General features: G+C 40.0%; 2 protein-coding genes across 3 annotated transcripts; one reads left to right on the forward strand and one right to left on the reverse strand.

The window, feature by feature from the left end:
• Nucleotides 1-6,550: 6,550 nt before the first annotated feature.
• On the forward strand, nucleotides 6,551-18,420 carry sesn4 (sestrin 4). 2 transcript variants are annotated; one of them, XM_067517654.1, is made up of 9 exons: nucleotides 6,551-6,741; nucleotides 12,690-12,887; nucleotides 13,050-13,232; nucleotides 13,446-13,691; nucleotides 14,259-14,373; nucleotides 14,574-14,695; nucleotides 15,248-15,414; nucleotides 15,530-15,674; nucleotides 16,630-18,420. In XM_067517654.1, the coding sequence occupies exons 2-9, from the start codon at nucleotides 12,690-12,692 to the stop codon at nucleotides 16,717-16,719; spliced, it is 1,266 nt and encodes a 421-aa protein (XP_067373755.1). In that variant the 5' UTR covers nucleotides 6,551-6,741; the 3' UTR covers nucleotides 16,720-18,420. The 2 variants fall into 2 exon arrangements, with proteins under 2 accessions (XP_067373755.1, XP_067373754.1); XM_067517653.1 differs by lacking the exon at nucleotides 6,551-6,741 and adding an exon at nucleotides 9,876-9,914.
• Nucleotides 18,421-19,902: 1,482 nt separating this feature from the next.
• On the reverse strand, nucleotides 19,903-27,496 carry foxo4 (forkhead box O4). Its single transcript, XM_067517652.1, has 3 exons — nucleotides 25,514-27,496; nucleotides 22,653-24,221; nucleotides 19,903-22,473 (listed from the first exon to the last, which is right to left on the reverse strand). The coding sequence occupies exons 1-2, from the start codon at nucleotides 25,949-25,951 to the stop codon at nucleotides 22,683-22,685; spliced, it is 1,977 nt and encodes a 658-aa protein (XP_067373753.1). The 5' UTR covers nucleotides 25,952-27,496; the 3' UTR covers nucleotides 19,903-22,473; nucleotides 22,653-22,682.
• Nucleotides 27,497-27,731: the final 235 nt, after the last annotated feature.

Below are 27,731 nucleotides of genomic sequence, written 5' to 3' on the forward strand. Positions count from 1 at the left end.
CATCAGTCCTCTGCCACAGTAGAACTGTACTGGTTTTAACTGCTTTTTGTGGTCTGTGATTGCTCATCACCACCAATGTTTTCCACAGGATCTCGGGGGTACTGCTGAATAAAGCTTTACAAAACATATTCGTAACAAACTGCATATATCTGGTTAACTTAAGCAGGGTAGGACAGTGAAAAAACACAAATTACTTTTTAAGGAAGCTAATTGAAATGAAAGAGTTCTCCTGTATTCAGAACAACAACCCGGTTTGAAGAAATTTAACAGTTCTGATGAAGGACAAACATTTAATTAATTAAGATGAGTAAGGACAGTGACAATTCAACCGCAGGGGGGCACAAGCCAGTGTCTTCTTGTGCCAGTCCCAAGTCTGGATAAATGCAGAGGGTTGTGGCAGGAAGGGCATCCGACGTAAAACACATGCCAAATCAAACATGCGAATCGTGACAAAGGCTTCCATACCGGATCGGTCGGGGCCCGGGTTAACAACGACCGCCACCGGTGCTGTTGACCTACAGGGTACCGGTGGAAATTGGACTACTGTTGGTCGAAGACGAAGAAGAAGAGGAGGAAGGTGTGTTCGTAGGCAGAGAGAGAAGAGGAAAGCTAAGAATGTAGGACTGACAGTAGGGACTTTGAATGTTGGTACTATGACAGGGAAGGCTAGGGAGTTGATCGACATGATGCAGAGAAGGAAGGTGGACATACTGTGTGTCCAGGAGACCAGGTGGAAAGGTAGCAAGGCTAGAAGCTTAGGAGCAGGGTTCAAGTTGTTTTACCATGGGTCAGATAGGAAGAGAAATGGAGTAGGAGTTATATTGAAAGAGGATTTTGTGAGGAATGTTCTAGAGGTGAAAAGAGTATCAGACAGGTTGATGAGCCTGAAGCTGGAAGTTGAAGGGGTGATGTTCAATGTTGTGAGTGGTTATGCCCCACAGGTAGGATGTGAGTTAGAAGAGAAGGAGAAATTCTGGAGTGAGTTAGATGAAGTGATGCAGAGCATCCCCAGAGGTGAGAGAGTTGTCATTGGTGCAGATTTCAATGGGCATGTAGGTGAAGGGAACAGAGGTGATGAGACTGTTATGGGCAGGTTTGGTGTTCAGGACAGGAACGCAGAAGGTCAGATGGTGGTTGACTTTGCAAAGAGAATGGAAATGGCTGTAGTAAACACTTTCTTTCAGAAGAGGCAGGAACATAGGGTGACGTACAAGAGCGGAGGGAGAAGCACTCAGGTAGACTACATCTTATGTAGACGTTGTAATCTGAAAGAGATCAGTGACTGTAAAGCATTGGTAGGGGAGAGTGTAGCCAGACAACACAGGATGGTGGTGTGCAAAATGATGCTGGTGGTGAGGAAGATAAGGAGGACTAAGGCAGAGCAGAGGACGAAGTGGTGGAAGTTGAAAAAGGAAGAATGTCGTTTAGTTTTCAGGGAGGAGCTGAGACAGACTCTGGGTGGTTTGGAGGTGCTTCCAGATGACTGGACTACTACAGCTAATTTGATCAGGGAGACAGGTAGGAGGGTACTCGGTGTGTCATCTGGAAAGAGGAAAGCGGACAAGGAGACTTGGTGGTGGAACGAGGCAGTTCAGGAGTGTATACAGAGAAAGAGGTTAGCTAAGAAGAAGTGGGACACTGAGAGGACTGAAGAGAGTAGACAGGAGTACAGGGAGATACAGCGTAAGGTGAAGATAGAGGTGGCAAAGGCCAAACAAAGAGCATATGAGGACTTGTATGCTAGGTTGGACACTAAAGAGGGAGAGGTGGATTTGTACAGGTTGGCCAGACAAAGAGATAGAGATGGAAAGGATGTGCAGCAGGTTAGGGTGATTAAAGATAAGGATGGAAATGTATTGACAGGTGCCAGTAGTGTGATGGGAAGATGGAAGGAGTACTTTGAAGAGTTGATGAACGAGGAAAATGAAAGGGAACGAAGAGTAGAAGAGGTGACTGTTGTGAAGCAGGAAGTAGCAAAGATTAGTAAGAGTGAAGTGAGGAGGACATTGAAGAGGATGAAGAGTGGAAAGGCAGTTGGTCCTGATGACATACCTGTGGAGGTATGGAAGTGTCTAGGAGAGGTGGCAGTAGAGTTTTTGACTAGTTTGTTTAACAAGATCTTGGAGAGTGAGAGGATGCCAGAGGACTGGAGGAAAAGTGTACTGGTACCAATTTTTAAGAACAAGGGAGATGCGCAGAGCTGTGGCAACTACAGAGGAATAAAGCTGATGAGTCACACAATGAAGTTGTGGGAAAGAGTAGTGGAAGCTCGGCTAAGGGCAGAGGTGAACATTTGTGAGCAGCAATATGGTTTCATGCCTAGAAAGAGTACAACAGATGCAGTATTTGCTTTGAGGACGCTGATGGAGAAGTACAGAGAGGGTCATAGGGAGTTGCATTGTGTCTTCGTAGATTTAGAAAAAGCGTATGACAGGGTGCCGAGAGAGGAGCTGTGGTATTGTATGAGGACGTCTGGAGTGGCAGAGAAGTATGTTAGAGTGGTGCAGGACATGTATGAGAGCTGTAAGACAGTGGTGAGGTGTGCTGTAGGTGTGACAGAGGAGTTCAAGGTGGAGGTGGGTCTGCATCAAGGATCGGCTTTGAGCCCCTTCTTGTTTGCTCTGGTGATGGACAGACTGACAGATGAGGTTAGACAAGAATCTCCCTGGACTATGATGTTTGCAGATGACATTGTTATTTGCAGTGAGAGCAGGGAGCAGGTGGAGGGAAATCTAGAGAAGTGGAGGTCTGCTCTGGAAAACAGAGGAATGAAGCTTAGCCGCAGCAAGACAGAATACATGTGTGTGAATGAGAGGGACCCAGGTGGAACGGTGAGGTTACAGGGAGCAGAGGTGAAGAAGGTGCAGGACTTTAAGTATTTAGGGTCAACGGTTCAGAGCAACGGTGAGTGTGGAAAAGAGGTGAAGAGGCGAGTGCAGGCAGGTTGGAACGGGTGGAGAAAAGTGTCAGGTGTGTTGTGTGATAAAAGAGTATCAGCGAGAATGAAAGGAAAGGTGTTCAAGACGGTGGTGAGACCAGCAATGTTGTTCGGCTTAGAGACTGTTGCACTGAAGAAAAGACAGGAGGCAGAGCTGGAGGTTGCAGAGCTTAAGATGTTGAGGTTCTCTTTGGGAGTGACGAGGATGGACAGGATCAGGAATGAGTACATCAGAGGGACAGCTCATGTTAGATGTTTTGGAGATAAAGTCAGAGAGGCCAGATTGAGGTGGTTTGGACATGTTCAGAGGAGAAACTGTGAATATATCGGTAGAAGGATGCTGAGGTTGGAGCTGCCAGGCAGGAGGTCTAGAGGAAGACCAAAGAGGAGATTTATGGATGTAGTGAGGGAGGACATGAAGTTAGTTGGTGTGAGTGAAGAGGATGCAGAGGACAGAGTTAGATGGAGGCACATGATTCGCTGTGGCGACCCCTGAAAGGGAGCAGCCGAAAGGAAAAGAAGAAGTAAGGACAGTGACAAGACTAAATACACCCACACAAAAAGTTAAAACTGGTTGACAAAAGCAGGTTTGTAAAACTATACTGAATGCTTTGGTCATAATCAACAAGATATATGTAGTTATATACAAATAAACCATCTATTAAACCTTTGAATAGTCAAACCATCTTAACTCCAAAACTGCTTTACCTTCAACAGTACAATCCTGTTAAATATTGTACACAAACATGTACACAGACCATTTCACCCTTTCGTACTTGAGTTTGATAGAGTTTAGGCCAGAGCTGTGTTGAAGTCAATCTGGGTCTTCCCCACCAAACTGGGAAACACATTTCATTATGGACCTGTTTGTGTACAGATGCATTGTCATGCTGAAACAGGAAAGGGCCTTCCCCAAATAGCTGTTGGACAGTTGGAAGTGGAAAAATTTATAAAATGAAATGTAACATTAAATTAAAACTGTACTGAGTTTACACATATTACCCACTTTACTAGTTATAGTGGGTCTGGTTTTGCTATGTATCTCAGAAGGTTTGTCGGGTCTCAGAAAAGACAAGCCCTGATGGTGTCATAGTGTTAACTCAGTTTAGGAATGGAGATTACTGTTTAATAACTCCAAGCCTGTACAAAATATATAAGACATGGGTCTTTACCTGGCAGGGAGGCTATGACAGAAATTTTACTGAAATGCACCCTCAGTGAAAAAAAAAAAAATGGGGGCCTGGGGACTCTGTAGTAGAGCAGTAGTAGAGCATTGGCAGTAGAGCATTGGGTTTGGATACAGAAGGCCATGGGTTTGAATCCCACCCCACCAGGTGTGACCCCGCCCAGCCACCAACCACCAGATGAAAAAGGCCAGATAAAAATGAGAGGGTTGTGACAGGAAGTGCATCCAGCATAAAAACTCATGCCAAATCAATGTGCGGAACTCGTTCTGCTGTGGTGACCCATGAAGGGACAAGCCGAAAGCTATTGATCTTTGACCCTCAGTGAAAAAACAAAACAACTAAAATTTTAATCTCAATCATAACAAAGCCTTCTCAGGCTTCACAGAGCCGTCATACAACTGATTAACTACTTCAGGTTGTAACCATAAAAAAACATATTGATTTAATTTATCCAAATTTCATGAATGTCCTTATCATATTCTATACTGATGCTCAGATAAAACATTTGTTTCATTTAAATACTTATAGATTCTTGTAGAGAGTAATTTTCCAGTATTCTTAGAAACAATTTAAATGAATATTGGAGAAAAATAACAATGGTCACCACATTTGAATAGATGCATAATTTTAACCTCTTCAGGTCTTTTATACAACACATAATACAATCTTTATACAATTTCTATGGATCTACTAAAGATATAATTGAGAGGTTCTAAAATATATTTAAATACGTATTTAACTATTAAACTGCCTGTTTCAATGTGACCAGCTGAGCTGTTTTTAGATTTTTTATAATATTCCATAATTCATCTCATTAAATTAAATGATTTGTTTTTAAATACTAAAATCAAGGTCAGGTTCCTGTATTATCATTGAGCCAAGTTTTGCTTCCTGTAATCATTCTTTATGTCTATACTTGACATTAATAGATGTTGTGTTTATTGCATTCGATGCTACCTTTCCATAATTCAGTGGACATTGTAGCCAAAACATCAGAAAGTGAGGGCATACGCAAAGCAGCACTTAGACAATAAATGTTTCTTGTACAAACTTGTCTTCCCCAGCAAATGTTGTGTTCGAGGTGTGGCCTGACTCACCTCATACAGTGGCCCCATTGAAAAATGTCTTGGGCACCTTTTGATGTCCAGCCTACAAGACAATTTGATGCTACTTATATGCTCGGACACCATCCACCAATCTAGAGTCAAAATGATCGGTTAACATGTTGACTGACTGAAAAGTAATAGCAACACCTTTCAAAAAAGGTTGTGAATTTCCAGTTGCAATGAATAACGTTTCTATCTATCATTTATTTATCCATCTAAAATGATAACTTTTTGGTCAAATTCAACTTCTCAAATGTGAATATTTGTTAGGTTTCCAATTTTTTTGAACTTGGGCTACAGGAATTCACAATGGGCTTTTCTGACATTTAATACTCTTAACATTCACAACAACAACAACAATTTATTGACAAGTAACATTGTTGGTGGCGGTCTTACAGTTCTCCTGTGATAAAGTAATGCTACCTTCTTTGAGGTTTTGTGAATGCATTAATAAATGCTTTATAGAAATGAAAGGAAGCAATTTGTTAAACGACTTTAAGGAGCAAACACTATTTCCTGAAACCTAAGTCCAGCTAAAAATACATTTTCCATTGATAACATATTTTGAGCGAAGCAAACTGTTCACAGTGTGAGTTCACTGGCAGTAAGCCTACATGTGCCAGCCACTGGTTTTATACACACGAGTACGTGCCACTTATCATGTTGCGTGTGTCTTTATGGAGAGTGAGTACATGTCCTTCAGAGGGCAAGTGGTAAATATTACTGGCCTTTACGCAAAAAAACTTTTAAATGTTTTTAGGTTGGTCTTAATATATATGTAACACGTCTTGGTCACTACAACTGCCTCTTGTCGTTGCACAGCTATATCCAATGTTTATCCCATTTAAACATGTAACAAAAAGAGGCAGTTGTAGTACCAATTCCTATTTTCACATATGCACGGTATAATGCTTCAAACGCTACAAATGCTTCCCTAAACTATTCATTTTATATTTTTTAATAACAATTTGCAATCGAATATTTCCTAAAAACATTTTCCATATGCGCCCCCTTTGAGCGACCCCCTCCCTCATGTAAGAATCTATAGGCATGACCTGGCAATCAAATAAAAAGTCTATAGTTTTATTAGAAAGCGTTAAATACAAGAAACGCAATAGTTGAATGGGTGTTCTCTGTTACTTTGCTCTGCTGTTAAGGTTGGTAGACTGACTACGTTTGTCTGCCCGGGCATGTATCTTCCCCTCACCACTGTTGCTTGCAGATGTTCATTAGCATTTGGCTGTGACCCCCTAGTGAGTAGCTCCGCCCCCTGTGCTGTGATTGGACACACTGTTACTGGAGCTGTCAGCCGTGGTCTGGGAAGCTTTTCTCTCCCCTCAGTCTCAGGAGGGCTTTTTACCTTTTGTTAGCGCAGTCGGAGTGCTCCGAGGAAAGGCAGAGCAGCATCCATGCAATAATACAGTTTTTTGTTTTTTTTTGGAAAATGATCATCTGTACGAATAAAATGGAGTACCCTCTGAGAACTCAGCGCCAGGGAGTCTAGAAACAGGTATGCTAGAGCTGACATTAGTTGGGCTAAGTTTTAACACTTTTGACGCTCGTAGTTAACTGGGGAGCCCGAGTAACGTTCATTCATTTGAGGAAGGACTTTCTTTTATTTAGTAAACAATTTACCAACTCTTTCTTTCACCTTTGTTGTCTTTTATAGCTTAATGACCTGTTTGTGCAGCTAGCAGCCGACATGTACTATAAAGATTAACCACTGTTAACAGTTTTTAACACTGTCATTCAGTAACGTTACCGCGGCTGTAACGTTAACGTTAGTTAGCTGGCTAACAACGAAAATAACCTAAACAAACTTACATTCAGAGAAAGCGGTTTATCGATGCTGGTATTTAAAAGCAATTGAAACGACGCAAAAGCTGTGCTTTAATGTGGGTTTATGAGCTTTTTTCTTTTCACCAACACCAAAAATATATGTGTCGTTTCCATTAGCAGACGATAAAATGTCACGTAAAGCTCGCAGCAGTGCTTAAACGCTAACATTGCTAAGCTACTTTAACGTTAAGCTAGCTAAAAATGAACGTTTTCAATCACTTTTAACCCTTTGTGTAAGCGATGAACCACGCAGTGGTTGCACGTACAATGAAACCATGAGTCTGCTTTTGTTTGTTTCACCAAGGATGATTGAGGTATTTCATTTCAGTATGTGGTTCTATTTAACTTTTAAACGGATTTTGCCTGATTTATAACTTTGCAGTGCAGTAACTGTGGTGGTAGGTTCAGTGGAGATGACATCATCTGGGGATTTGGGAGAAAAGTGTCTTAGATGTCTGAAGAAATGCATTGTTATGTATTTGCTTATAAAAATGTAAAACGGGGAACCAACAGGGCAAATTATTTTAATCAATGACGACAGACGAGAACTGGCCCGCTGTTGCTGCTTCGGGTGCTTGTTAATGTTGGAGACTTTTATTGTGCTGTTTTTGCTGGCTGAACTGGACTGCCAATCAAAGTTGTTTTTCTCCTCTCTAGCTGTTTTTTCCGTTTGCAAAAGATAGGGGGCGCTATCTCAAGTGCAGTCCAAAAAAAGACATGTTTGCTGCAGATTAGAGCCCAGAAATCGAGCAAAACAGAAAGGAATGTGAGTACCAAGGAAATTAAAGCCCAATACTTCGATTTCAAGTCCAATGTGTTGCTTTTCACCAACCTTTTCAGTTTTTGATGGTTGCCTCCATTGTCACTGAGCTTGCATTTATTGAACTGTTGTGTATATGACTACATGGTTGTCTGTAATGGGTAAAAAATATGTTGCATGTGCACTGATACACATGCTGCAAAAAAAACAACCCTGCTAGTATGTAATGCTTAAACCACCTACATCACAAATATTTGGCGGTCAGGCAAGCACCACCAAATTTTTACACCTATAATAACCTACATGCCCCCTTGTTAGCAGGATGAGCAATGAATTACCCTGTAATCTTTGAAAGTCTTTTGTGACTGCATCTCCCACATGCTCTACCTACCTGTCTGACAAGTCTAATCATTCATTCAATGTATGTGCTCTTGGTTTTTAGGGAGTTTTTTATTTTTCGCTTTCTGCAGCCTAGTGTTTTGTTTGTCTTGGTTGTGTTCTGTATGCCGTCCTACCTGGCAGCTCCTTTCCCTTTCCCTCTTCAAACCTCTTTTGGCTGCAGCTAGTTTGTTTTGCACTACTCTCCAAGTTCAGGTTGCAGAGCCAAAATCGGCCTGGCTGAATATGTTTCCGGTGGGGGGTTGGGGTCAGTGCCACCAGGACACTGGCGCATGATAAAGGCTAACCCTTCTAGCCTCAGTCGGAATGCAGATTAATGTCCTTCTCCTGTATCTGCTGCCCCCCCCCCCTTTTAGCCCACCAATGCTACCCCAAGCATACACAAACACTACATGTACACATGCACATCTCATCTCAAGTTGCTATATTTACCCTCGGAAAGCTGCTGACATCTTTTTTAGTCATCCTACATATTGCTGCTTATACAGTGCTGCTGTTCTGTTTGTCAGTCTGCTATCAAAGCCCGTCTTTGTCTCCCTTTACCTTTCCTCCCCTTACTGACGTCACCCCTGTTTTTCATTTCATCCCTGCCTCTTGCTTCTCTCTGATCAATAAACAAATAACCTCTGCTGTGTTGGGAATGGGGTGGTTTTGTTTTTTGTTTTTGTTTTTTTTGTTGTTGTTGCTGTTTTTTTGAATGTCAAATGATCTGCACCTGTGAATTTTTGCTCACAACAGGACCTCTGTGAGCTGTTGTTTTTTTTTAATCTGATGAAGCCCCAGCCACAAGTTTGAATTCATCTTGTGATTTTAATATAGCAGCTCTAATATCAAGATCACTGTCTCACTTTATTCACCCCTAGGCTTGTTTTGGGCTTTTTAAAAATGGCTGTTTCACAACTGCTGGGTGGACTATGGAGAGGATATATATTATATTATATAATGTGCTTTACGAGATAGTTTGTATCTACAGCAAGTGAAACAGAATATGCCTTGTAATACCATATGCAGTCACCTAAATGATGATGCATATCTTTTTGCTTTATATCCACCCACACACCCTTGTTACCAGCCTTTTTCTTCCTATTTTTTTTATGTGGGTGTTTTTTTTATGTGGGCAGACAATAAGAAGCGTATTGCTTTATCATAAGCACTGTTGTTTGCAGCTGTGGTAGCTTGTTTTCAGACAGGGATGAAACAGTGTGGTTGGATGTCTGTTTTGACAAAGAAAACTGTCAAAACTTTCTTCACTATATAATAATCACAATGATCAATTAAGTGTGATAAATATTTCTTTAAATAATGGGGGATGGATGCCCTTTGTGGTATATGGCTCAGATAAAAATTGCTTCTGTAATTGAGTGGGGCAACCACTAAAAAATAAAGGACCTTTAATTGTATTTGCTCATTACTTTCAGAAAGTCAGAAGAATTTAAAACATTTTTAGAATTTACACTAAGAATCCTCATATATGTATTAACTTGAACAGTAGGTTTAGCTGAGTTCTTTGACTGAAGAATGTGTCATTTCCTGCTATGTGGCTGCTCCCCCAAATTGTAGTTCCTGTTTCAATTTGACTTTTGCTGTCGTATTTGTCCAGACATGTTTATGAGATTATACAAAATGCTAGTTTCCACTTTATGTGATGCTGACGATGGCAAATGCCTCATTCTCAACCTGTAGAAGTAAGTGCTGTCATCTATTTAACTTTCTATGACAACTGCAGTGTGTTTAACACATAATTGGGAAACCCAGCTAAACCCACCATGAAGTGGAGTTTACCTGATTTCGTCTTAGCTGAAATGTATGACATGTATCTGGCACTATAATATCAACAGTTAGCCTTTACTGAATTCATCATCATACAAGTTATTTTATTTTTTTACTTTAACAGGTTGAAGGCCAATGTTATACACAGGTTCATTGTGACACCTGATTGCTCATGATGTCCCACTTTGATAAGGTTTTGCCACAGTAGGATCTTAGTCATAATTCTGCCATCTGTACAAATTTCCAGTCTGAAACGTTTTCCGTACATTGTTCTCAGGGAAGTCTGGTGTTGGTCTGAAACATTTGAAGCCAAGTATTAATTGTTTATTGTTGGATTCATACTGTACAGTATGTGGTGCTATGATTTTGAAAGTGTTTCATTTTGATCTTTTTAGGGCTGTGGCTAATCTCTTTTTATTATGTATAAATGTGCTGCTTGTTGTCTTAATTGTTTTCTCTTAAATGTCAGAAAATTGTTCAGAGCCAAGAAATATGTAGTTTTCAAAACAAACATTAGAAGAATTTCATATATCTGACAGACCTAACCGAGAGAAAAGGGGAGAGTTTTTGCTATAAATGATTCATCAAAAATGAAATTTTTGCTAAAAGTTATTTTTCTTTCAGTCAGTATTTGACTAGATTCAATAAATTAAAAAAGCATATTAATACCAGAGCCACATTACCACATCAGCTGGCTTGTGTAACTGATGTGGGCTGATGCATAACAATAAATCACTGACCCAACAAACATGCCAGTAATATGCTTACAGTGATTTATAATGCTGTTGCAAATAATACTTTTTCTTTTCAAGCACAATTGTATTCTTAATACAGTCGTATTTTCTTATACGATTGTGTTTAAACTAAACTGATATTAGTGAGGTATAAACATTGGAATAAGATTGGTTAGTTTAATGTATGATGTATCTGAGCCATATACCACAACTTGTCTTCTGAGATCGCAGTATAGACTTTATATAGGTCAAGAGGTGGAGCCTGTCACAGGAGCAGGAGGAAACCCTTACCCACTGCATGGAAAAGTGAAATACCACATGGAGCTACTAGCCAGGAAAACATGGTGTCTAATGCCAAAGAGCTGTACAGATTACTATTAAGTAACAAGATCTGCTAGCTTCCATTTGCTCTGACCAAAGTTGAGGTATGTGTGATTTGACAGGACAGTTAAAACCCTAGACAGCAGTTCCTACCGTTGAAAGTGAAGTCTTTGCCAACATGAAGTCAAACTACAGGGAAGTATTTGGCTTTGATCAGCACTGTGCGCTTAGGTTTCTCATGCAGAATCCTCATCCATGGCCGAGATCCCAAACATCTTTCCTAGAAACTATTGTATGACTGCATGAGAGGTAATACATGGCTGTGTCTATGAGGAAAGGCCAGCTTCCGTCTCCACATGGGTCTGTTTCTCTTGGCCTCAGGCTTGTCAGCCTCCTCGCTTCAATGTTTGAATGTTTGGTCTCATCCATTTCTTTGCTGCTGCCCAGCTTCCCTCTTTAAGGCCCCCTAAGCCCAAGTTTTACATTTGTTCCTTCATTTGGAGTTCCTCCCAGCATGAAAATCCCCCTTTCAAAGAACAAATTTGGGTGTTTTTTTTTTTTTTGGTGCTTTTAACTGTGCATCAGGCAGTTTATTATTTTTGTTCACTTTCATTTCGCAGAACTTGATACCTGTTAACTTCCAGTCCTCTACCTATAATTTAATAATAAGAGATAAATGTGTCTGCAATCCTTGCTAATCACTTTTGTATGCCTGTTTTATGTAAAGAGAGTATAGTGTGAGGAGTACATTAATTTACCTATCACAGTATTGAGGCTGCTATACTTCCAAGATTGCCTCTGCTCAGCTGATTTAAGTTGTGGAACATGACTCCAGTCCAAAGCACACTCTGAGATCAGCATCACATGGTCACTTAAGTCCAACCTTATCTTTAGCCAGACTACACTGGCTACAAAATGAGAACTAAATAATTCCCCCAAAGGACAGTCAGCCCTGCATTAATGATTTAAATAATATCCTAGAACGACATCAAATTTTGTGATCATATATATATATATATAAAAAATCTTTTACAAATTGTGAAAAATGTTGCACACTCTTAACTTTAAACGGCTATTTTGTCTAAAAAAGATGTCAGAAAACTGCTTTCTTTCTCTAAAACACACTTTTTTTAAATTTTCAAATCAACATGCGAATCATTGTCCACATGTGGATTTGGCACTTTTTTTTTTTATACGCCAGATGCCCTTCCTGACGCAACCCTCCCCATTTTTCTACCGGGCTTGGATCGGCACTACGCAGCTGGGGAGGGGAATGGGCTGTTAAGGGTTCAGTGTCCTGCCCAGAGATACTTCGACATATAAGGGTTCGAACCAGTGACCCTGTGGTCCATGAACGACTGCCTTGTGCTGATCCTCATATTCAAACAGCTGATTTTAAATATATTCAAATTATTATTTTATTATTAAAATGATCAATAGTTTTTTAAAGTAAGTTTTCTGTTGCGTGATTAATCAACTTTCAGCTCAATGTTCAAGCCCCATGGGATAAAGCCTGAGCATGATGCACATGACACAATGGAAAAACATATCCAGCTTGTATAACAAACAGCTTAGTGTTTTTACTTTTCCCATTGGAAGCCAACCATCTCCCCTTCTCTGTCCTGGTTTCTGTAGATGATTTTAAATGGTGAGAAGGAGGGACTGTTGTTGCTCTTCATGAAGGCTCTGGTCAACAGGGGGAGCGTGGATGCTGTGTCCCTACAGATGGCCTCTCACCCTCAGTACTTGGAAAGCTTCCTGCGCACACAGCACTACATCCTGCACATGGATGGCCCCCTGCCGCTGCCGTACTGCCATTACATTGCCATTATGGTCAGTGACCTGCTTTTGGTAACATGTAAAAGACTGAGTTTGTTATGGCAGCAAACATAACCAGGAATTATACTAGTATTATTCAGAACAGAAGAAATACAGCATCTTTGCTATACATGTCCCCAAATCTGTCTGCCCAACTTTTCTTCTCATGACATGCAGGCTGCTGCACGACATCACTGCAACTACTTGGTTTACCTACACTCGGCTCAATTCCTGAGGGTGGGTGGGGACCCGCTGTGGTTGCAGGGTTTGGAAGCGGCGCCCCCTCGCCTTCGCCTCCTTGACCACATTAACAAGGTGCTGGCCCACCAACCCTGGCTCACTGCCTGCTCTCACATCCAGGTACAGCAAAGCAAAACCATTAACTTACTGTAAATAAACACAGCCAAGGCTGAATTAAACAATCTCTTACAATGTACAAAACTATAGAATTAATCATCTTTAATTAATAATAATGTATAATTAATAATCATTTGGGACACTGAATCCTGTCTAAAGTCATAAATAATACGTAGTTCATTTCATCTGTCTGAGACTGAGCTCTGTTCCCTGCAGACCCTGCGGAAGTCAGGCGAGCAATGCTGGTCTCTGGCTGAACTGGTGCAGGCTGTGGTGATTCTGGCCCATTGTCACTCCCTCTGCAGTTTTGTGTTTGGATGTGAAACAGACTCAGACCTTGGTCCTATCTCCAAATCATCTAATGGTACGCCACCAACCTTTTGCCCCTTTGATGCTGCCAATGGCAACGCCAACGTGCCTCAGTCACTCGCCACTCCATCGGAACACATAACACGACGACGGGTAACTAATCATATTGGTATTTTAATAAAAAAAACACTACAGAGGACATTTTTTATGATAAGAAACCTTAAAAATTCTATTATTTTCTTTAATGCTGCATCTATACAATGAGTTTCATAAGTGGACAATTGGCTATAGAAAGAGATGTGAAGGTTTATGTTCCATGTAATAAAATGTAAAACCTTTTTTTATTGCTTCATTTGAGTTTCAGAATAATTTTCACAAATATTTGATATTTGTTTAAATAAATCAGAGCATAATGAAGAAATCTGTCACTAGAGAAGATGGAAACCAAGATTTGTGGCATATTTAGAAATTACTTTAATGACTTATTGATATAACTGGTTTTAAATAATTTTCTCTCAGTGCCTAATTTGTTGTCTATTAGTTTCAGTAACGTGTTAAATATAATGTCTTGTTAGCATTTAAGAAGCATTTTATTGTTAAAGTTTAATTTAAACCATGAATGTATCATTTCAATGTATTACTTCATAACTCCGATTGTATAGTTCTTTTCTGTAAATATGAGATGAAACTCAGTAGTTTTTGTTTTGTGTATGTCGACAGTCTTTGGATTCCAGTTTTGACATGGTGTGTCTAAAGGAGAGGATCCAGAAGTCCCAGGAGGAGCGTGAGAAGAGAGAGGAGTGGTTTCTGCAGACGCACACACTCCAGCAAACAGGTAACGTAGTTGGCAGAAGCATGTAGAACCACATGGGCAAACTAACACTGTGTAGATGTTTTCATTTACTCTTGTTATCTTAAGTGTTATGATGTAGGTCACATGGTTTAAAACTTCAGCATTAGCCACACATCAGCCACAATTTCTGGCCCAGTCTCTTCAACTCCATGTTTTTTTGTTTTGTTTTGTTTTGTTTTTAGACGTGGAAGAAGAAGAGATTATTTGTTTGGCAGACCCATCACGTTTTATCACAGACCCTGACTTTTGCTATCACGAGTTTACTCGTAGGGAGGAGGCACACTTTGAAGTATTCAGAGTTCAGGTGAGGACATTGCATTGTCATTTCATCAGTATGAATGTTTTTCTCTGTGTGTGTGTGTTATGATGCTTTATGGTATGCTCACAGGGAATACTTATTTCTGATTAGATGATTCTGATTAGTTTTTTGTTAAAACTATGTAATAAACACAATTTTAAGTAAAGCACTTAAAATCTGTATTAGACAGCAGCTCGTGACTTAAACAATCAAACAAATATTTTACAATACAGTCTGCTTTATGGTTTATTACTAGCAGCTAATGACATCAATAGTAAACTGATATAACGCTCTATCACTTATCTCGTCTGGAATTTGAGTGGCCCACATTCGGACTGCATATGTGGCGGTTTAACTTTCAGGTGGTCATAGCCATATTAAGGTGTAAAGTGTGATTTTAATTTTTTATTTTTTCTCCCCTGTAGATATTAAGTTAATTCAGGCAGTATTCTTCTATATTTACACACTTTAATTTTAAATTGAGAAAATTGCTTTGGGTTGATTGTCAGAGGCATTTGAAAGACTTGTCCTGCTGACTTATTGTCTTGACTTTTGTAGGATTATTCGTGGGAGGACCATGGATTCTCCTTAATCAACAGATTGTATTCAGATATTGGGCACCTCTTGGACGACCGATTCAGGAGTGTGACCACTCTCCCCTCGTTACACAGCCCTGACCTGAAGAGGGCGATCTGGAATTACATCCATTGTGTGTTAGGAATACGGTGAGACTGACGCTTTATTTTATGCACACTCTAACAATGAACAGATCTTTTTTTAAATACAGAAACCCTACTTTTTTTTGTATTTATTAGATGTTTGTGATGTTTATCGTTACAGGTATGATGACTATGACTATGGAGAAGTGAATCAGTTGCTGGAGCGGGATTTGAAGCTGTACATCAAAGCTGTGGCTTGCTTTCCTGATGCCACCAAAACTCCAATGTGTCCCCTGAGCTGGGCTCCATTCAAAACTTCAGAACGGGTTAGGGGGCTTTTTACTAACTTTTGGGAGAATGTGTTTATTTGCTTTCTTACTAAGAGTTTGATGAAACAATTGATACTACTAAAGACATCTGTATACTAAATCCAAGGGTAACAAAATCCCTAAAGCAGTACCAAAATCTGGTTTTGTACTCAACCAAGGGTTTTATTCTATAGTTAAGCATGAGTTTTCACTCCAGAGTAACTTTGTTATGATGCCACATATTGACTTTTCAAGCTGAAGTTACATAACCAATGCAAGCGCATGTATGACCACTCCAGTGTCCTATTGTTGTTATTTAGAAAGTTTGCTAGATTTTCTAAACCTCTTTCATCATGTGTGGATGATCAAAGAAAAACTGACATCACAAATCAGCAAGCAGCTAAAAAGTTATTTATTACTGATTGAACGGCAAGAACAACAGCTTTGCATCTGTCTCACTAACGAGTAAAAGCCCAAAATTCAGTCCCAATATTTAATTTTGTCCAAAGCTTTGCTGAATTGCTGCTCATGCTGCACTTTCTGTGTAGATACAGCATTAAACTTTCATGCCCCCAGAGAAGTCATTGCTATGTTAGAAGTCATTGTACCATAACAATTATCTTAAAGCTGTTATTTTAATGCAAACATTTTTTGCTTTAGTGTTGACCATACTCCCAACAAACTTCAGAAACATTAGCAGTCAATCACAGGTTTCTGTCACCATATTGGTACCACTGTCAAGAATGTTTTCCCAACATCTCTGTGTTAGATGTTGATAATGATGATTCTACCTTTTGGCATTTGTAAACAAATGAGCTATGATGTTTTGATTAGTGAGTTTTAGAGTTGCCGCTAGCTGGATTTTTGTTATCTTTTTACAAGCGAGGTTAGCTATAATTGACAAATTAAATAAGCACATCCAGCAAAATACAACTGTTGTGTAAATTATTTTTTTAAATCTTCTCTTCCTTAGATACATGTGAATTTACTAATCATGGAAGCCCGGCTGCAGGCAGAGCTGTTATACGCCCTGAGAGCCATCACTCAGTACATGATTGCCTAAGTGTTCGGAGAGGCATAGGGTCAAAACTCTCCGCCGGTACAGAGAGACCTAGAGACATGATGATGATCCACAGCAGATGCGTAGGTGGGACGAAAGTGACACTTTTAAGGACACAGAGCTCCAACGTTTTTGTAGCTGTACCTCATGAATGTGCTTTTCTTTTTGTGAGATTTATTGTATTTATACCATAGTGTGCCACAACCCCCCTTTCCCACCCCTTCTGCAGATTATCTTGTTGTGAAGTTCTCTTATCGAACATGTTGGCTCTCAACAGTTATGTGCAATGAATTACTAGAGTTGTTTTAATTTTTACTGTCTTTTTTGTGTGTGTATGTTCCTGCTCAGTCTGTGATAAACTGCTTGGTAAGAGCATTGTGTAACAGTGGCCAATACTACAAATTTGATCAGTCTCCTTTTGTATTAACATGGCTTCCCCCCCCCCCCCCCCAAAAATACGTTTTTGTACAATTTAAGTGAATGTCAATGGGCGACGGGCCTTTAGATTTTTTTTTTGTTGTTGTTTGTTTTGTTTTTTGGACAATCCTGTTCAGTGTTGTAAGAAACCATGAAGGGGACTGTGAATTATTAGTTAGATGTCCCTAACATTTCGTATTAACGCTGGTCAAGAACAAAGGTATAGCGACTCAGCTGGAAGTTACCGCATCACTATAGTTTCTTTTAATAAGCACTTTTTTAAACTTTATATATTTATAAGGCAAATATCTCATTTGACAATGAGACACACTGTGTGTGGGTCTGATGCCTTTCTTCTCCACTGTACTACAATTACAAACATGTTTAAAATGTTTGTCCTCAAACTTTCAGACTTTGCTTTTGTGCTCAAACCTAAAATTCTTAGCAAAACACACAATTAGAAAACTTGTGACTAACCTGGAGAGGTCAGTGCACTTCAGTGAATGTTAAGCTGAGCCATTTGCAAAATGATTGTTTAGTTTTTTGTACTGACATGCTTGATCAAATGAGTGAGTGAATTTCAGACCAAAGGTCATTTGTTATCACATTGGAAAGATGAAAATGCCCTAAAGTAAATCTGCACTGGTCATAAGTTGAGTTTTTCTGTGAGCGGATTATCAAGTTACAACCCAGAGTACAGCTTTCAGATCAGAACAATGTGCAAACCGGTTGTTAAAACTTATATTTTGTCTTTTTTTTTTTTTAAGTCTTTGTAAACTTAACGCTTTGTTGTTTAGTTTCTGGGTGTGATGGTAGGATCTGCTTGTTGTGTAGCGGTGTGACAGACTGTTTAGACTTATTAGGTGTAGATGTAGAAATGAAACAGATGTGCATATCGACAAAAGCAAAAGCGCTGTTAACACAGGTGCCTTCAGGCTCAAAGTGGATTGCTGTTGGAGTGGATGGATGTGACTACTGCAGGCTGGACATGCCTTTCACTTGCACGTGGGAAACTCCTCCACTTGACCAGTGTAAAGGATGGGAACTGTTTTTGTTTGTTTTGTTTTTGTCTTGGTGTGTTTGTTTCTATCAAACACCCTCTACAAGCCAGAATGAGCCTTTGAGGATGTTTAAAATGTTCAACCCATAGCAGATTAAAAAATGGACAATTATCTTAAAAAAACAACCTGGGGAAAAAAAAAGAGAACAAATTAAAAATATTAAAAAAACCAACTTTTTTTGAAAATGTGAAGAAATGTTTTCTATAAAGATGCTCTATCAAAAATACCTGCTGCTTTGTGCTTTTTATTCTACAGGGATACCTTATAGGTGCCAATATGTTAAGTCAACATCTTAAAAACCTTTATTATGTGTTTAAATCTTACCTACTTAGTATTATGCGGTGTTAAGATTTATTTATTTTTTCTTAATAACTCAAGAATAAAATCTTTAGCTTTTTTTATAGTTTCTGTTGGAGCCATTTGAACCCTTTCATGCATGGATCATTTTGAAGACTGCTTATATTTTAAATTGTGATAAGCTTGAATGTATTTTCAATTTATTTCGTACAAATTCTAACATTTTGCTATGTTTAGATCATGCAACACACAAGTACATATGAAATCAAATGTCATTTGTTAGTTAATGTTTAATCATTTCAGTTGGGAAGACAAAAACAGAACAAAAAGGAAAAACTAAACTTTGAAAACTGAAAATTCGAATTGAAGATGTGTAGCATATATGGACACAATGCGATGTCCCAGGTTAACAGGCAACATATCAATACATATGTTAATTTGATTTAAAAAAGGACCATACTATTAATCAATATAAATTAATTTGTATTATTTTGTTGTATTCTAAATATATTCTATAACCAAATACCATCTTTGAAGAATCAGTGAACTGGTGACAAAAGAACAACTGTGGCACAAATGGCAGTAATGAAAAAGGTATAAAAGAAATAAAAGATAAAATTTATAGTACTGTTGCAATGGATCTTATGGATCTTCTGATTCCACCCTAAGTGGTTTGAACAGATCTGTAACGGTAAACTGAGTATGGAAGTTATTACCCGTTCAGAAATGCATGCCACGCAGGAAGGGTTTTTTTTTATTTGAAACCATACACTTATTTACAGTCTTGCTGCATATTAAATATTTGCATAACTCAACAGCGCCTCCTTGTGGTTACCATCCATAATTGTAACTTCATACCAACAGATCAGACAACGTGGGTTAAATAGTTTATTGAATTTATTTCTGCTCTTCAGAAAGTTTTGTCACCTCTGGCTGACTTTAGAACAAGAAATTAAAAGACTGAAGGGGCAGAGAAAGAGGAAAAACTACATTAATCAAAAATTATAACAATTGGCTTCAATCCCTGACCACCCCACCCTCACTTATGGAATAAAACCTTGCCAAATACTAAAATACTCTATCAAGTGGGGCAATTTTAGGTTGCAGAACCAATATAAGGAGACTAGTTGCTACATAATCAAAAGTGAGGAAAAACATATAGATAGTTGTGATTACATAAAGGTAAAGTAGTAACACCACATCTGCCAAATGAGGAAACAGTAAACTAGAGACGACAAAGCCTCATGGAGCAGACTATCACAAACCAGCCTCATCAATCTGCTGCTGTCTGTCTATCTAATGTTAATTACATCACCAACACCTGACCATAAGTACTTAAGAAAAATATGGGTATGGGGAGGGGGGTAGTAGCATAAACGGCTTAATAAAATAATATTGTTACAATTTAAAATAATAAGTCATGCAGTTTTAACAAGCTGGTCTTTAGTTTCCAGATCTATTGTTGTAACCAGGGGGTGTGTGTATGTATGTGTATGAGAAGGGGGTATATCTAAAAACAAATGGGGAAAGGACTGTTGACGCTACTACAATATCATATCAATATCCTCATAAAGGCCCTAATACACACCCACTGCATCATACCGTACACCAGGACAGATCAAAAGTATAGCACCATTCAAATAGGGGGAACACCTATGGGGAAAACACACCAAAACATTACACAAATCAAAGGGTAACGTGATCACATAGCTACAGTGAAAGGATGACTAGCAAGAGTTTAAACTTCAGGGATGGTATTTCTGATCACAAAACGTATCAATTATTAAATACAAACAAAATCTAACATTTTAAGGGGGAAGAGGAGATTGAAGTCCATCTTGCTACAGAGTAACATCATGCTATAGTGTTTTGAATATTGGCCATTAATAATAATAATAATAATAATAATAATAATAATTAGGAACCAGGGAGAAGCTAGTACTGTTAAACATCGCTGCAGAGCTATAAAACATTTTTCTAAAACAGGAAGTATAATTTGAGATCAACTCAGGAAAACAAAACAAAGATGTGTTGGTTTCCAGTCTGTCGCAAGAGAAAAATGCGTAAACTAAATATTCTTTTTGCCATTGTCACGTTATCTGATTACATTTGTGCAGAGCTGTTTTTCTGTTGCTTTTCTTCCGAGGTAACGGTTGTATTTGTCTTGTTTTGAGATGAGAAAATGGGACGATGAAAGATTTCATTGCCATGCTTAAGTGCAGATTTTCTTCTTCATTTGGATTCACAATTAATGCTGGATGCAGATCACTGGGAATTTGGAATTAAAATGGTCAAGTATTGATGTGCTTTGCATCACATTTCTTGATACAGGCGCCTTATGCGAAGCTTATGCACAATGAGATACTGTGTCAGGCCCAAGCGCTCTCTAAATGCCATGCAAGTACAAATATTAGTGTTCCTTTGGTTATGTAAAAAAAAGATCTACATGCATCTCATCATTTACAAAAATAAAAGTATAGAAAATTACCGTTACAAATGATCTGACAATTCTTCCTCCAATGTAAAAAAAAAAAAATCACTTGTCATTAGTAATATATTCATATGTATTAATATCTCCTTTATTGCCGCCATCTAAATTGTATATTAAAACTATGATCAAATATATTCCTTTTTTGTACTTCTCATACAGTGAATTAATTTCTTTAATGTTAGCACTGAATAATTAAAGTGGGAGGATATTCTGAGTTAAAGCACCCTAACCCACCATCACCAGACATCCCACCCACCCCAACGAATTATCAGGAAAATATTAAATAGCAAAACCCTTCAAGAAGTAATTTTTCAAATTTCCTTCAAGATTTCAATTTGCTCTCCTGATAATCTGCATAGCATGCTGTACATGTACTTTACATGTTATTTTATACATGTTATTTTTAATGAAATGGTTCAACCCTATCCTGGATCTTTTCTCTTAGGTTTGGGTCCCTGTGTTGCAGGAAACCTAAGTGCTTTGAAAATGCACAGGCGTGATGAAGGAGGAAAATCAGGTAGACCATTTGATAATCGAGGCATATTGCTGACTACGACGGTATAATACTCTGAAAACTAATCACCTGTTGGCTAACACATTTACACTTGAATGCCCCATGTGTAAAGCCACAAATCACATTTCTTCATTTTGTTAGTTCAACTGTGCATCAGGGATAAAAAAAAAACACTAACTGACATCTACCTTAACAAACTGGATTGAAGTCAAAAAATGCCAAACTGCAAATACACACCCTCTGAACTGTTAATTCATCAAATATAACTAAAGAAAAGGAAAAGCATCATCTTCTACCTTTCTTTTTCTACAGTGAGAAATTCAAAATCGTACACTCAATTGTAGTCCAGGTACACAGTCTGACGATATGTGTAGCCAATTTTAAATCAAACATTTTACATCTCTTGTTGTCCAGTCATTTATCGTCTACCTTTTCACAAGACATGCTCAGTTTCTACCAACTCTTACAAAGAGGCTTTTCCTGTTAAGGATGGTGCAGCTGAGTGCCCTCATTCAGACAATAGATCAGTCATGTTCGGCACGTGTCAATGGAGAAATGGCCACATCTCCAAAAACACATAGTCCAAAGCCGTTGAGATTAGGGGGGCTTCATAACCCCACCCCAAAGCTATTCAGATGTAGCACAACTGAAGCATTAGCTCCCGGCAGCTCCCTTCACTCTGAAAATAATGTCAAACTTTTTAAAAATCAGTCATCAGATTAAAAGGAATAATGGCTAGCAGCCAAATTGTTGAAAGTGTTTTTTGTTTTTATCCAAAAGGAGAAAACTTTTGCATAGTAGCCTGAATCTGCTCCCTGTCCCCTGCATGGCTTGGCACGTGACATGACTGAGGTCTGATTTTGTATTTGAAGTCAGAGAGAGTCGTATTTGAAAATAATAGATTTGTCCATGCAGGACGAAAACTGCACCGGTGGTTTTGTCATTTTTGTGAGGTTTTCTTGATTGGAGATCGTTTTCTGCAGGAAAAGAGGATACGAATTCACAGATGTAATAAAAATCACCCCATGGAGCTGTTTTTTTTTTTATCAACATTTCCAAATTAAACCCATGTTAAGTGTTTTCCATGGTTTGTACAGCTGAACTTTTTTCACTATTTTCTGACATTTTAGAATCCTGAAACACAATAGACCCTGACCTGGTTAGCGTTACGTGGTCAGCTGACAGCTTAGCTGGGGACCCAGTTGTGAGCAGAGCCTTGTGTATTCGCCGGGTTTGTGTAGCCTTGGGCTCCGGGCAGTATAGGGTCAAAGTTGAAATCCATGCTATCTCCATCCATGAGGTCACTGTTGATGATGTATTCCACGTCACAATCCAGGTTTTCAGTGAACATCTCTATGTCTAAGTCATTGGGCAATCGGTCCTGACTGGTTGCAAAGCAGGACGGAGCTGCAAACTGACCCATTCCCTGCAGACTTGCACTGGGATTGGCTGAGGCAACGACATGATGAGCGCCGACAGCTGCCACAGCTGGCACAGTGGGGTGTTGGACTTTGAGAGCAGAGAGCTGTGATGAGTCCTGAGACATACCTGAAAGGATCATCCCCAACTCCATCTGTGAGTGGTGCTGGTGCTGCTGTTGTGGCTGCTGCTGATGTGGCTGTTGCTGCTGCTGCTGTTGCTGCTGGTGAAGGTGGTGCTGCTGTGATTGCATCTGCGCCTGCAGCACCATGGGGGAAACCGTGTTAGGCTCCAGACCTTTACCCAGAAGCAGCTGACTGGGTTTGGACCTCACACCCACCACAGGTGGGCCCAAACCGATCAGGCTCACACCTCCAGGACTGGGCATGAGGGGGTCCATCTGGGTCATCATTACATCGGTCGGGGGAGGGGAGTCGGAGGTGAGCAGTGCCTCCAGGCTGGAGGGTACGTGGGTGTTGTAGTGTCCGCTGCTAAGGGGCCCAGAGCTGGACATGGGGTTGAAGAGGGAGTTACTGAAGGTCGGCGGCTCTTTGCTGGTAGGGCCACACTGAGACACGGATGCCTGGGTCCCGGTGTGAGCAGGGGCCTGTGGGAGGCTTGATGGTTGCAGCTGATGGAAGGAGGTAAAAGTGGAGCCACGAGGCAGCAGGGTGGAGGCAGAGGGTAGTGGAGTGGGAGGTGCTGGTGGGGCTGTGCTTGGACTGGCGCCTCCCTGGGGCCCGGTCATCAACGTCAGGCCATCAATTAGATCGAGCTCCTCCATGAGGGTCTCAGTGAGGGTGGGGGTTAAGCTGCTGGCAGTGTACCTTCCCAACAGTCCCTCCTCAGGCAGGTTGTCATCATCCTCCTGTACAGGAGGGATGGGGGACAGACGTCCACTCAGAGTGCTAGCATTGGAGCTTGTGCGTGGACGGAAGGTGGTCCACATGTCGGAGTCGTCCATGCTGCCACGAGATGAGGGACTGCTGTTGTTGACCCCCCATTTGGGAAACTGCTGGGAAGAATTAGGACTGTCTGCACCTGCAGAACCAGTGCCGCCTTCCCCCTGCAGGACCCCACCAGCACCGCCCAGACTGGCCGCTCCAGCCTGCTTCTTTGTCTGCTTGGCCCTCATGCGACTCTTCAGCAGTTTGCTGCTGTTGTCCATGGAGGCAGCCCGGCGGCGAGGAACTTTCCCAGTCTTCCCTCCTTCTGGGTTGAGCATCCACCAGGAGCTTTTCCCCGTCGACTCATTGTGAACTCTCAAGAATTTGTTGTGGAGTGATAAATTGTGGCGTATTGAATTCTGGAAACACAGAGAGAGAAAACAAAAGTTGTAGGAGTTTTTGCGGAGTGGGCTTCTTTTAACTAAACATAGTTTTATTTGCAAATTATGTTAAAGTATTATTGTCTTTAAAATGTATTTTAACCTTTTTTTTTAAGCAAAAAAATTATTTTCTCTTTGGCCCTACCTACATACACAAACTACAAACACTAGATATACCACAGGGACTTGTTGAAAATATTAAATAATAAAGTAATGAGTAAATTACAATAAAAAGGTAAACATAAACCATAAAATACACAAAAATAACTCAAGATACAACAATATTAAAACCTCTTTGCAACCTATTTGACAGACCGATGATGCACGTCTTGCAGTGATGCTTTGAGCTCATTTTGTAGAAAGTTCCACTTATACAGTATAGAGCTGTATATGCAAAAATATTTTTATCAAATTCAATTCAAAAGGCTCTGTGAACAAATGACATTATTTTTTAAACTTTCCTCAAAAATACAGTACACAGACACAAATATTAGTGAGATATTACAGAGATAGTAGTGTTTGCCAAGGAAAAACTTTATAAATAAAACAATGCCACTGAAAAGTTACAGGCGTGTGCTGAGCAGACACTGTGCAGTGATGAATTAGGATTCTACAAGAGATAATGAATCTCGGTTTTTGCGTGTAAGTCCAGACAAGTGCTGAGCTGATGCTAAAACTAAAGACTGAATATTAACCAAAAAAAATAAAGTATAGCTACAGCTAGAAATTCAGTAAATAAACTAAATAAAATAATAAACAGATAAAATAAGTAAAAATGATAAAAATGAGGCCAATCTAACTGTGACTTTTAAATTGCTTACTTACAAAGACTGACAGGTACAAAAAACGCTGTGAACCTTTACCTTAAAATAATCCTACATAATTATTTACAATGTCAGATTTATCCTAGGTCATTTTATTTTAGATCTTTACTGTGCATGGAAAAAAAATAAGGCAGAAAAGCAGCCTACAACATAATGAAGCTAGAGTAAAGGGACAATTACTAATTTCGTTGAAAAAAAAGTTAATCACTAAACTATTTTGATAATTGTTTTAATTCTTTTTCAAGCAAAAATATTTTGTTTCCATGTTCTTAAATTAGAGAATGTACTCCGATTCCTTGTCAAATATTATTCTGTTATGGTGTGATGGTTGAACAAACAAGACATTGGCTCGAAAAGTAAATTTTACAAATGTTTCGTGTTTTATTGGCCAAACCATTTATGGCGCTTAAAGATGTAAAATGTAAACATGTCCGGCAGCATACTCACCTTCCAGCCAGCTGAGCTGTTGCTGTCTCCCTTGTCTCTGAAGTAAGGCACTGTTTTCACCATCCACTCATAGATTTGGGCCAGGGTCAGCCTCTTCTCGGGTGAGTTCTCGATGGCCTGGCTAATCAGGTCTGCGTAGCTCTGGTTCCCCCACGCATTGCGCCTGGACGATCCTTTGCGGGGAGTCGCCCCGGCTCCACCCACGCCAGCTACGACCCCGCCTTCGGATGCTGCCGCTGCCTTCTCTGGCTCGGACGTGATTTGCTGCGCCTCGGGCTTGTCCTCGTCAGCGGGCGGGGTTCCAGCGGCGGACTCGGTGCCATCCGCCCCCTCCGGTTTGACAGTAGAAATGTCTGGTCTCGGCAGCGGCCACGTGCAGGAGCGGGGCCTGCTCTGCGGCTCAAAATCTGGGTCAATCGGGGGCACCGACTCCTCCATGGTGGTCCGCTGGACTTCCGCTCAACCAGAAAGATGGGGACCACTCAGAACATCTACCTTTAAAATTTTAACTCAAGTCTGAGGGTGGTGCGTTAAAAACTTCCTGACACAAAATGAAAACAATATGCTTCACCCACTGAGGAGCCTAGAAGAGACGTAATAATCTGGACACACCAATAGCCTCGGTTAATCCTCAGATTGGAGATTAGGGAACCCAAATAATCTCCTTAATAGTAACTATCATAAACCTTCTGATTTATATAGATTGAAGGAGGGTTGGGACGAGAGTCCCTTTGTTGAATGAAATAAAAACAAAAGTGGCAGAGTGGCCATGAGCAGCAAAACATCTGGATCTACAGAGGTTTTATTTCATCTGAAAAAGAAACAAAATAATTTCGTTTCTCTAGATAGAAAAGAATGCCCCTCCGGCCTGATAAACACTCAATTTAAATATTTTTCATAAAGGAAAATGTTAAACAAGTATAATTTTATCTCTTTTTCAAAAAGTAACAATATGATTATTTAGGGGAAAAAAATAAAATAACACTTTCTTCGTACCAATTTTGTAAAATTATGTATATATTTTTCTTAAAACAGACTTAGATTTTATTATGTTGAACCTATAAAAGGCTACAAAGGGATTAGCTGGCTACTGTTACAAAGGACCTTCTCAGAAGAGCCTCTTGTCTGTCTCCTCTTGTAAACACAGTGATGTCTAGACTTCCATAAGACAAAATACCTCGACAAAAACTTAAAAAAAAATTAATCCCAAATAACCATGGAGCAGTCGGAAATTAGTTTGCTAACTTAATGTCACGTTAAAAACGTCCGATAGTCCGAGAAACAGTTTAGTTCATCAAATGCCAAAAAATGTTTAAAAAATTTGAGCTGGTCCGCCCTCTGTGGCCTGTGTTAGAGCCGCCACTTAACAACCAAACAAATGTCAAGTGAGGACAGAAAGGAAACGGAGGGATGGTTTAAGTAATGCTTGAGTTAACAAAAGTGTGAGGATGACGGAAATGTCCGTAAGAAAAGTCGGTGTTTCAGGTCTGCACGATCCGCCACATTGCGGCCAGGCGCATGTCACCATCTGCCATGTTTCTCCACACTCCTGCCGCCGCACACGATGCTCCAAGAAGCGGTTATACAACCTTCTCGAAACCGCACGACCCCCAGCGTCGGCGATCCTTGCTCAGCAGTCTCACTGAGCGGACTAGAGAGTAGGATTCCGGTGTTGGGTGAAGTTGAGTCGCCTCGGCGGTCTGTCAGTTCCCACTCGCCGCACTTTGAAAACAGCACGGTAGCCTCCGTAACGTTAGCTGGTTAAGCTCCTGCTACTCCAGAGTTTACAATCCGTGAAGAACTCCGCGAAAAGCCCTCGATAACTTCCTCCAAGTAAGCGTTTTTATTAAGCGATTAGTTTTGTAAAGGTTTCTGTTGTCGTGGTTGCCCAAAATTTCACTCCTTCACTATCTTTTGACTTGTTTTGTTTTGTTTTGACTCGAGGCGAAGACTCCCTTCTGACGTCTGTTTACCACGGTCAGTAGCCACTTCTGCGCATGCCCCAACTGGATTTCTGGGAAACCGAGTCATTGTTGTTACATTACACATGCGCAAACTGCAAGGCACAGAGGCAACATGTAGGCTACCTGTAGGGAAGCATTACGTAACAGTTTATCACAGTGTTCTGAGTGTCAGGTACACCTTGACATTTAAGGTATTACCGTTTAGTGGGAAGGAACAACTACACACACATATATACATATATCAGCCACATTAA

This window comes from Channa argus, chromosome 10 (genome assembly GCF_033026475.1).
Source record: "Channa argus isolate prfri chromosome 10, Channa argus male v1.0, whole genome shotgun sequence".
Lineage (NCBI taxonomy): Eukaryota > Metazoa > Chordata > Actinopteri > Anabantiformes > Channidae > Channa > Channa argus.